The sequence below is a fragment of the Netta rufina genome, assembly GCF_964035555.1.
Source record: "Netta rufina genome assembly, chromosome: 3".
NCBI lineage: Eukaryota > Metazoa > Chordata > Aves > Anseriformes > Anatidae > Netta > Netta rufina.
Genome location: NC_140125.1, coordinates 84,987,890 through 84,998,936, shown reverse-complemented (window position 1 = coordinate 84,998,936; position 11,047 = coordinate 84,987,890). Strand labels below are relative to the sequence as shown.

At 41.2% G+C, this 11,047-nt stretch overlaps 1 protein-coding gene across 3 annotated transcripts; it reads left to right on the top strand.

The window, feature by feature from the left end:
* Positions 1 to 678: 678 nt before the first annotated feature.
* Positions 679 to 10,751, top strand: ALDH8A1 (aldehyde dehydrogenase 8 family member A1; the record flags this gene model as incomplete). Of its 3 annotated transcripts, XM_084283776.1 has the most annotated exons (7): positions 679 to 816; positions 5,135 to 5,282; positions 5,673 to 5,828; positions 6,973 to 7,122; positions 7,735 to 7,991; positions 8,771 to 8,932; positions 10,299 to 10,751. In XM_084283776.1, 7 exons carry the CDS (start codon positions 679 to 681, stop codon positions 10,749 to 10,751), a joined length of 1,464 nt encoding a protein of 487 aa, XP_084139902.1. The 3 variants fall into 3 exon arrangements, with proteins under 3 accessions (XP_084139902.1, XP_084139903.1, XP_084139904.1); XM_084283777.1 differs by lacking the exon at positions 6,973 to 7,122; XM_084283778.1 differs by lacking the exon at positions 8,771 to 8,932.
* Positions 10,752 to 11,047: the final 296 nt, after the last annotated feature.

Genomic DNA, 11,047 nt, shown 5'->3' with positions numbered 1-11,047 from the left:
CACCTCTCTGAGCCTTTCTTCATAGAAGAAATAGGCATTCTGCTCTTCAGTATGGATGTAGCATTTTGATTAAGTGTGGAGTGCAAAGAGATAACATGCAATATTAGAGCCATTTGATAGTCTTAAGCGTTCTTTCTTGGAGTAAAATATATTTGAGACAGCTGTTACTGGAAAGTTGAGGTTCTTGGGAAGTTGAAGCAAAACTTAATTATGTATAACAGGCTTCTCTATAGTCCCTGGCTAAGTATTTGAATCTTGATTTTATTTATTTATATATATATATATTTTGTATAGCTGTTGCAGAAGGACTTTCTGCAGACTGTAGCTTGAAAAAGTCAGGGAGAAATTTTCCTGTGAGACAACTGTTTTTCTCCCTTTCTTCAGTGCTTTTTTTTTTTTTTTCTCACAAAGAGAGAGGAACTCTCTTCATAGATCTTAATCTGATCCTGCCTCCCTGCTTCAGCTCCTGGGGTGGGGGAAGTCACAGAAATAATAATTTTCCCCCTTTACTCTTTGTTTCTGTTGTTGCCAGAGTTTCATCTGACTTATGAATGAGCAATGCAGGGAAGACGGAGAGAGAGGGGAGGAGTTCAAACTTGCTGTGCAAATACTTACAGAACTACAAATCTAAATTGACACCTCTTAGGAAAAAATCGCTGATGAAGCAAGCAGCTAACAATGGCTCACTCAAAGGCTCTCTTAGTGCTGGAAAACTTTATAGCTGGCAAATTTGTTCCCTGTTCCTCCTACATAGACTCCTATAATCCATCCACGGGAGATGTCTATTGCAGTGTGCCAGACAGTGGCAAGGAAGAGGTGAGTACTATCCAAGGGCACAGAGAGGTAGAAATGTTAAATGCGTATCGTGAGTGGGAGAAGTTGGAAGGTGAGAGATCAAAAAAATAAATGCTGAAGACTTCAACGTTTAAAAGAGTAAGTTGTTGATTGTGTTGTAACAGTGAACAGTGTAATTTATTGCTGCGGCAGCAAATACTGTTTTGTTTTTTTTTTTTTTTTTTTTTTTTTAATTTTGCTATTCAAAAGTTACAGGCTAGAACCTAAGCCAATGTAAACAAACTTAGAGGCACTGTATACAGTGTTCTACGTTTGTGTCTTGATCATTTGCAAAGGATTTTGGCATTCTGGCTCTTCCCCTGAAGTGTCATAAAAGAAGAAAAAAAAAGCTGCAGAGAGTGTACATTTCCTCATGAAGCAGTCTGTCCTCTGCAACAACGTAATGCTTCCTAGACCTGTGCTCTCTGATGGGATGAATATCTCCTGGTACCCTGAATGTATTCTAGTGTGGAAGGGTAACATAACGTTTATTGGGTGATCTGCAGTTTCATTGCTACTGCTTTATAAGGGACCTAGAAGTGTCTACCATATTGCTTCAGGTTTGGCATGGAAAGAAACAGCTGGAAAAGATAACATAATGCAAAAGGCTCAAAGACTTGGAAAACAGTCACTAGTAGTGACTAGTACCATTTTCATTTTCAAAACATTTATTTTTTTAAAAAAACAAACTTCTACTATGTGTACCTGTTTCCTCCACTTGCATTTCATCCCTGTTGACATCTAGCTTCTTTCAGCAGAAACCTTTGCACTGTAATTTCAATTGAGTAAATATTTGCTAGATGCTGATGACCAAGGGTTAAAGTGTAACAGGTTGGGTTTGCTAGAATTCATCTGTGTAAGTTCACTCTAACCTTTAACTATGCCTGAAAAGACTTCTCTTTGATGTGCAGGTGCAAATCTTCCTGTTTGCAGAATCATAAAAACAAGAGAGATGTGAGAATGCCAGAACAACTTAACAAAACTAGGCTACTGGCCATGCTGGAGCTGTAGTTCAAATGTATGTGAAGAACGATGGCGTTTCTCTTTCAGCTTGGGGATTGTGCATAGTGTTTGGGTCCTGTAAAGTCAGCAAGTGCTATACTCCTGCCTTCAGACAGCTATATAAAAAGATTGGGCTTTGCAGAGCTGGCATCCACTGGTGACTAGTGGAATGTGCTGGAGGAGAAAGTGCAATCTCAGACTGCTTAGAGGATATCCAGAGATTTCAAAATAAGCATCTAAGTCCAGGTTCAATGAAGAATTCATGTTTTTCTCATAAGGCTCAACATCCTGTTTGAGATTTTGTGGTTGGTTTTTGTGGAAAGTTAGGACACAGAATGGAGACAGAGGGGAAACCCATTGCTGGCCATGGTATTCAACACCAGGTCAGCTGCAGGGGCCAAGTGAGCTGGTTTCTGCCAAAACCACGATGCAGGCTGCACAAGCGCCCTGTATCTCCAAAAGACAGGCTGATGATTGCTAATTAGGCCTGGCAAAAATCTCTTTTAAAAAAAATTCTTTAAAGAATCTTGCTCCTATGCATCATACCTTGGGGAATGCATATATAATGTCCTCCTCAGGGCAGTTTTGGGTATTTTGATGTGAACCTTTTATGATAGCTTTAAAGTGTGTTCTTTCTGCCTCTTTCTTGTGCAGGAGAGGAAAGCAGAAGGAAGTGTTTCAGACACAAGTTCATAGCTGAATTCTTATGCATGTCTTCTTTATGGCTTGACTTTCTTCACTTCTTTTTGCGAGTCAAACTAGGTGGCTGCTCCCTCTTACTACTTCTGTATGAGCCTTTTTTTTTTTTTTTTAGACTAGTCTACTGTCACTTCATATTCCTTCCTTTGCTAATTTTATCTTCTGCTGTCCATGAAAATGTGACTTCTTCCTTTTAAACTTGCTGGAGGGTTTAAAAATGCAGATAGCCTTACTTTCACATCGGCCTCTCTTGGAGCATTGCAGCACCAGGTGGAAAAGACAGCAGAGGAGAGGACAGATGAGAAGCAGCACCACAATGGCACCTAATGACGGGAGGGTGGAAGAACAAGTTAATTAGTGAAGGTGGTATCGTTTCACAGAGGATGAACCTTTTCAGGGTAGCCTGCCTTCCACACCTGACTCACTCCAGAAGCTGCAGTTCCCCTTTCCCAGGCCTGCTTTGGCCCTACTCCAGCAGCTTGGTGGTTGAACTACAATCAAAAGGGTAGAGTCTGGGTTTGTGGGCTTGGCCAATGATCTGTATGACCTTGCCTGAGCTGGTTTATCTCCCAGCCTGGCCTCCAGACCACTAACATCCTGTCCCTCAAACTCTGTCTCTTATTTTGAGGAAAACTATAAATTCTCCTGTGCATTTCCAATGCTGTGACATTAGTGGGGGCCAGAATCATATAATTTATATTACACGGACATCCTCCTGGTTAATGACTTGGTTAGGTTACACAAAGCTGAAGAAATTTTTGAGCAAAAATGATGGGAAACCAACTAAGCTTTGGCTAAAAGCCCACCTTGATACATACATTAGGCAGTAGAAGCAATTTAGTGATATATAATCAAAAGTTGGTTAAATAGTGCATTTAATTAAAATATGTAAGGGTGTTGGTAGCCATTTTAGCAATCTGGGAGACTGGTAAACAGCATCCAGAAGGACCCACTTATAAATCAATAGACCCAGGTAACTACTTTAAGTGCCCAGAGAAAAAGACTGATGAGGGAGAGTGCTTTCAGTTGAATTTTAATTGTTTTAAGCCTATTCTGCTTTAGAAAAGTGCTGGTATTCTGCCAGTATTCAGAAAAGTCAGGCTGAAGGACCATGCAGAAACTATGTATATCTCAGGCAAAACACACCAGCAAAACAGCCACTATTGTTTTATATTTAAATATAAATATATTTTATACAATAATATATATAAATTATTCTACTATAATTATAAAATATTATGTGTTTATAGTAAAATGATATATTTATATTTATGAAGTGCTTATGACCATATTGATGAACACTGGAACCACGAGTAGGCCTGTTAGCGCCTCAGCATTTCTGCTTTCAACCGATTTAAACAACAATGACAAAAAAAGCCACAAGACTTTGCTGCCAGCCTGGTGGGCTGATGTTTAGTACTGCTGCTCCATCAGGGGTGGAGGGAGACCTATTATGAATGTGTTTGTGCTGTGCCTCCTCCAGCTGTGCTGCAGAGCAGAGTCGCAGAAGGGCAGTGGGACGTGAAGGCTTAGGCCTGCTGCCAGCCAAAACACCTCAGCAGCAGTTCTCTCCTAGGAGAGAGCAAACTAACCATGTGCACAAAGCTCTTGCTCCCCATGCTTAAGGCAGTGAAGCTTCTGAACTCTTCCCAAGTTTCAGAGGATCGGCAGACAGAAATACATGTCAGTTATAAATGTATTATGTCAGTTGGGGGAGGAAATTTAGAATGGGTAAAGGGAAGAGAGAAAGGAAGAAGACATTTCACATTTCCAGTACTGCAAACCGCAGTTTTGACCTCACACAGTAAGTCACTGGTCCTTTTCAGTAGTCTTATCTAGCTAATGTCTAGCATCAATATAAATGCATATAAAGATATTTTTTTTTTTTAATTTTTTATTTTTTTTTACATCTGTAGACTTCACTAGGTATTTAATGAGAGAAATAACTAAAACCCAAGAGTTAAAAATAAATAAATAGTGCTCCTTTCTAATGTGGGGACAGTATTGAGTTTCCAGCTGTGATCAGGTAAGTTTTTTTCTCTGAGTGGCTCTTCCATAGGCATGCTCTCAGTTCTTGATTGATCCAACTGGGCAAAGGGGAAAGGGAATCAGAGGTTAGCAGGGTATGCAATCTTTTCCTTCCACAACCCCTTACTTTCATCACTTATATCCTGTGTTGCAAGGCCAAACTGTGGACATTCAAACTGAGGCTCCATTTGCTCCAGGAAACTCTTGTACCTTCCCCCATGAGAAACCAGATTCTGCATGGGTTGGACCAGTGGTGCTTGCTGGTGCCAGGTGACTGGCCTGACACTTTCTCCAGTCCTGGAGGGTTGCCTGCAAGTTTAGAGAAAAGCCAGAGTGAGAGTGAAATGCAGTATCAAGAAAAGAAATGTTCAAAAGCATTTTTCAGTTATGGGATAGTGTCTTGAGAAAATGAAAATGGAGAATCTATCAATAGTCACAACTCTGAAGAGATACAGTGTTCCCAGCAATGTGATTTGGATTATTAATCCAAATATGAGCAGGCTGGATTGATTGATATTCTCTCTAAGGCCTTTCATTAATATTCAGCACTGCTCTTTTGCTTTTTTTTTAGGTGGAAGCTGCTGTCAGAGCTGCCAAAGATGCCTTCCCAGCTTGGTCCTCAAAAAGTCCATTGGAAAGATCTCGGATCATGAACAAATTGGCAGACCTTATTGAACATGACCTGGAAGAATTTGCCCAAGCAGAGTCAAAGGATCAGGGTAAAAATGTGAACTGTTCATCTCAAATACATTGTCTTGATGAGCACTGGAACAGAGGACATGGTCCAGACTTTTAGCTGTGAGCTGTTGGTTCAAACTGTTGTAGACGTGCATGAATTTTGTAGAAGTCCCTGATCTGGGATTCCTGTGGCATCTGAAGTCTTGCTTCTCTGACTTGCAAAGTGTTGACTTGAGCTGTTACATATTTGTGATGCAATATTACAGGGGAGCTGTTATTGATGGTGATTATGCTGTGCTGGGGATTACTTGGGTGCAGGACAAAAGACATTTCTCCCCAAGACATGAAAAAACATGCTTTGTTAGCAGTGGTGTTTAGAGGAGCTATTTACTGCCTGTAATAACAAAGCACTGTGCTTGGTTTTGTTTCAGGAAAAACTATTACGTTTGCTAGAACAGTGGACATCCCCCGGGCCGTGCACAACCTCCGGTTCTTTGCCTCATCTATCCTCCATCACACCACAGAGTGCACCGAGATGGCAAGCATGGGCTGCGTGCACTACACCTCACGGGAGCCTGTGGGAGTTGGTATGATGCTCCTGAAACCCTGAAAACTGGGCAGTGCCTGCCTCAGACAACTGGGAGATGTCTTTTTTTCCTAAAGCTAGTATTTATTGTTTCCTGGCCGCGTGCTAAACATGACTTGGCTGCTAGATCCGGAGCCACCCCATGTAAATTCAGTTATGATACTTTGTCGTTGAAGTGCAGCAGCTGCTCGCAACGCCACGTCTCAGCCGGGGCACGGGGGGCTTCGAGCCGGGGAGATGCTCTGCTCGGCCACTAGATGCTGCTCTTGCTTCACAAAGTGCTTGGGCCCACTTTACGAGCGATTCAGTGGCGAGGACTCCGTTATTAGTTTTATATGATTAGGTATAAATGTTCCAAATTCACGTTTCAATTGCTTAAAAGCTAGAGGACCCTTTATAAAGTTTTATGAGCAATGGAGAACAAGAAATCTGGTGAAATTGCTCATAAAATTCACTCTTTCTGAAGCCCCATTCCTACATCTGCTCAGTCAAGCAGTGAGGAATCCTGCTGTGGCTTTTATGAGCAGTCACACCGAACACTTACAGATATTTTTTTCCTTCCATTTTCTATTATTATGTAAAGTAGAAGTATTCCCAAAGGCGGTTACTGAAAAGGAAAAAAAAATCTGGTAATTCAGCAATTTGTGGAAACAGCAGTTAGCACATTGATAAACTTTGGCACTCATAAGTTAGATCAATATTTATCAGGAAAAAAAAAAAAAAAAAAAAAGAGTCTCCAAGTCTCCAAAGAGTAGCATAAAGCAAGAGTGATCTAGGCTAACACAGAATGTTACCACAGACCAGTTGACATAAATAGTTTTTATGGCTTTGCCATAATGTTCCTAGAAAACCCTGAAAAGCAGTTGTGAATATGATTCTGTCCCAAATAAACAGCAAAACTCAGAGTATGGCTGATCACTTTTAGGATCATTTGCACAGATCTTTTAAAATTATCTGCCTGTGAGAACTGGTTCTAGCTGCAGCTTTATTGTGCAATTGTCTGGAAATGCAAGTCATATCTAAATTTCCTTCATAAATCTGAACTGGTTTATAACTGCTTGAGGTTACAGGATCAAGTTTTGTATCCCATTAGACTGAATTCCTGTTTTTATTTCTATTTATTTATATATATTTTTTCCTTGTAGCTGGTTTGATCAGTCCTTGGAATTTGCCACTGTATTTGTTGACCTGGAAAATAGCTCCTGCCATTGCGTGTGGAAATACTGTAGTTGCCAAACCAAGTGAGATGACATCTGTTACAGCTTGGATGATGTGCAAACTCTTGGAGAAAGCAGGTACATCCCTTAATGTGTTAGGCTGGATGAATTGTGTGGACCTGCTGCACCATTTCTGTTGCAGAAATCGGAGTGCTAAAAAAAATTGGGAAAGATGGTCTACTGCAACTGATTATTGCACTGGAGAGTGAAAAGCTCTTCCTGTGATCACACTACTCCAACTGTCCACCCCAGCTATTTCCCTATTTTTTTCCACTATCTTCTCATGAAAAAGTCTTCCCATGTCTCCCTCCCCACTCCTGCTCTCCCCTTGAGAATTTCCTATGTCCATTATGCCAGCAGAGGAACTGCAAGAGCGGGAGATGGTGAGAATCAGCCCTTGGTGATTCTCATGGTTGCATTTGGTGTGCTTTTTAGGAAAAAATGGGAGGAAAACTGCTTTTTCCCTATTACAGAATAAATGAAAATTGAGTTACTGATGATGAACGTCAGGCAAACTGATGAGTGGAATGGTTTTATTGTTTAACTCATGACTATGCATGTCAGCCACAGCCTAAGTTGAGGGTCAGTCTTTGTCTCTAGTAATTTTCGAACTCCAAGGACAAAACAGAAAAAAGAAACCTACAAAGCAAGGGAAAGGGTGTGATCACTTTGTGCCTCTCTTCCCATGAGGGATGCCCCACGGGGTAGTGAACGTGGTGTTTGGAACGGGTGCCAAGGCGGGAGAAGCCCTCGTCTGCCATCCCGACGTGCCCCTCATCTCCTTCACGGGAAGCACGCTCACAGCCCAGCGGATCACGGAGAAGAGTGCCCCACACTGCAAAAAGCTTTCTCTGGAGCTGGGAGGCAAAAACCCCGCAATCGTCTTTGATGACGCTGACTTGAGCCAATGCATCCCCACGACCCTGCGGTCCAGCTTCGCCAACCAGGTGCCTCTCACCTTTGTACTCTGCATTTGCAGCAGGAGGTTTATGTGTGTTTGAGAGTGAGCACATGTGTCTGTACTTTTGAATCCAAATCCTAAATAGTCAAGGACTGTTTCCAGATTCTTTGTTATGAGCCAAGTGGAAAAATATGAAAATATTTGCATTATTCCACAAACAGAGAAACAAAATCATAAGGTGCTCTTCCTAGGGCTCTCCGTAAGAGGTAACAAAGTAGCCTTATCTCTCTCAAAATAGATATATTGTTTATCCCCCCAGGAAGCAGTTGCTTTAAATCCCTTCCTGCAAGTTAAGTGGAAAACTTTTGTTGGAATTTAATTAGGAGACTTCCCCCAGATTCTACCAGTGTTCCCATTTCTTCTTCACCATCCTCAGGAGAGAGCACCAAAGCCAAGAAATCACATCAGGGCTAGCATTCAGAAAAAAAATAGTCTGGCATCAGGAAGGAAGGGAAGGAAGAGAAAGATCGTTCAGAAATGGAAATCACATTTTCTATGAAAAATGTTGGGGAAGATGGCATGTAATCAATGAAAAAATCAGATCTGCTTGGGTTAGTAAGTGACTGAATAATCCTGTTATTACTGTACTTCTTATTTTTTATTTTATTTTTTTTGATCTGGGAAAAATCCTGCTTTGCAGTGTTGGTGATTGTAGCTTGCACTCCTGAGGCTGCAGGGACCCAAGTCTTATTGTGGGAAGTAACTTCTAAAACCTGTGAGTTGTACAATGTAATATGAACTGATTTTGTTTGCTTCTTTTGATAGGGTGAAATCTGTCTCTGCACCTCCAGGATCTTTGTTCAGAGGGGTATATACAGTGAGTTTGTGAAGAGGTTTGTAGCAGAGGCCAAGAAGTGGAAGGTTGGGAACCCCTCAGATCCTACAGTCAACATGGGAGCACTAATAAGTAAAGAGCATCTAGAAAAGGTAATGTTACATGGAGTTTACTTGATCTTATCTCATCTTCTAGTGCATTACAAAAGGTGTTTTTAGAGGTATATGCCATGTTCTCTCCAAGATTAGATGTGAGGGATTAGGATTCAAAGCCAATATAAGGTATTTGTTTAGTAAAGTTTCTGTTGGCTGTGCCCTGGGATAACGTGATTATTCTGGAAAAATCAACTGCATGGGGAAAATAATTTAAAATAAAAGATTTCCCATTTGAAGTGAAATAAGTCAAAACGGGTATGCCCAAGTCATGAATTTATACTGACCAATGTTACAGCTCAGCAACATTTTCATGTATTTTAATGTTGCATTTGCTGAGATCACTTATTTGCCTCATCAGTTAATGGCTGAGGTAAAAGTCTTATTTTTATAACACTCTGCACATTCTGGTGGGTACAAGTGCAGTTGCCTAGGAATGTCAGCAGGAATTTGGAATTGCATGGGTGTAGAGAGCTGAGAGTGCACAATTAAATGCTGTCTGCTTCAGTGGCTTACATGAAATGATTTTTTGTGGTCTTAGACAGAGTTCAGGACAGCAGATACTCATGTCCCCAAACTATCTGACACGATCAGTATAAACAAGAAGCTTCCTGAAAACCGCAGACTGAGAGAGAAAGACAAACCTCTTCCTGAGGCCTTGGCACATTCACCAGCCTATTGTGAAGTAGAGTGGTAGGAATGCCCACTGCTTGAATGCCCTCTGTCTGTGGTACCACAGAGGACTTCCGAGTCTAACCTACAAAGGTGCTTAAGAAAAGAAAAAGAGAAAGAAGCACAGTGGTATCTCTGTGGTTTTCTATAGGGAGATAAATGAGGAAATGATTTTGGACCAGAAGATGTTCAATAGCATAACCAATGATAACAACATAACCATAACGATAACAACAGTCATGGAAATAACTTTATTAATGAGATTTTCTGTAGACTTCATCATGGCTTCATCATTCTATTGGTATGTAAACTTTTAATAAGCCTGCCAGTAAAGTCGAAAAATATTACAGATCACTCAAAGTAAGTGAGTGAACCATGGCACAAGAGATATGGCAAATTGCCCAAGCTCCTGGAAAAAGGGAGGGATGTTCTGGGACCACTTGTATTTTCACCATGGGTCCTACCCTTTTGAGAATACTTACTGAAGGGCTGAAAGTGATGCCTGCTAGGTTTTTACAGGAACGTAACAACAAAAGTTGGGGAATAACCAACCCTCTGTCATTAGAAAGGAAGTAATGGCAGTGTGATGCCATTAGAGATATTCCTGGACTCTGGTTGGTTTGTCCAGACTGGAGAGATGAACTCTGAGAATGTTGTATCCTTTAGGAATGATGTTTTCCTGCTGTTTCCTCAGGTAAGGAGCTATGTGAAGAGAGCCCAGGCCGAAGGGGCTAGAATCCTCTGCGGAGAGGGAGTGGATTCCTTGGATCTCCCAGCTGGCAACCACAAAGGCTATTTCATGTTGCCCACCATTATTACAGAAGTCAGGGATGAATCTTGTTGCATGCAAGAAGAGATCTTTGGTCCTGTGACATGTGTGGTAGCATTTGATACAGAAGAGGAAGTGGTTGAAAGAGCCAATGGTGTGAAATACGGCCTTGCAGCCACTGTGTGGTCCAGCAATGTAGGACGCGTTCATCGGGTGGCACGAAGGCTACAGGCCGGATTGGTGTGGACCAACTGCTGGCTTGTTAGAGATCTGAACTTGCCGTTTGGTGGGATGAAAGCCTCAGGTGTAGGAAGGGAGGGAGCAAAGGATTCCTATGAGTTCTTCACTGAGGTCAAAACCATCACAATAAAGCACTAATGTAAGTCAATGGAAGAATTTTAAGGTAAAATACATGACAGTAATTAGTGTTACCTTAAATGGTTTTCTGGAATACAGACTGCTGTTGTGGCAATCTTTTTCTTGAAATTTGTTCAGGAAACATCAATGACAGCTGAAAATAACCACCCCAAATGATAATGTTGAATGTGGTCTTTCATGCTAGATGAGATGATTGGTGTGGACTCCACAACCAACCCATCCTAAACCAGATTGCTTGGTTATCTTACTGAACTTAAAGTAAGATTTTTTTTTAGAGTAACCATGTCTCAGAAATC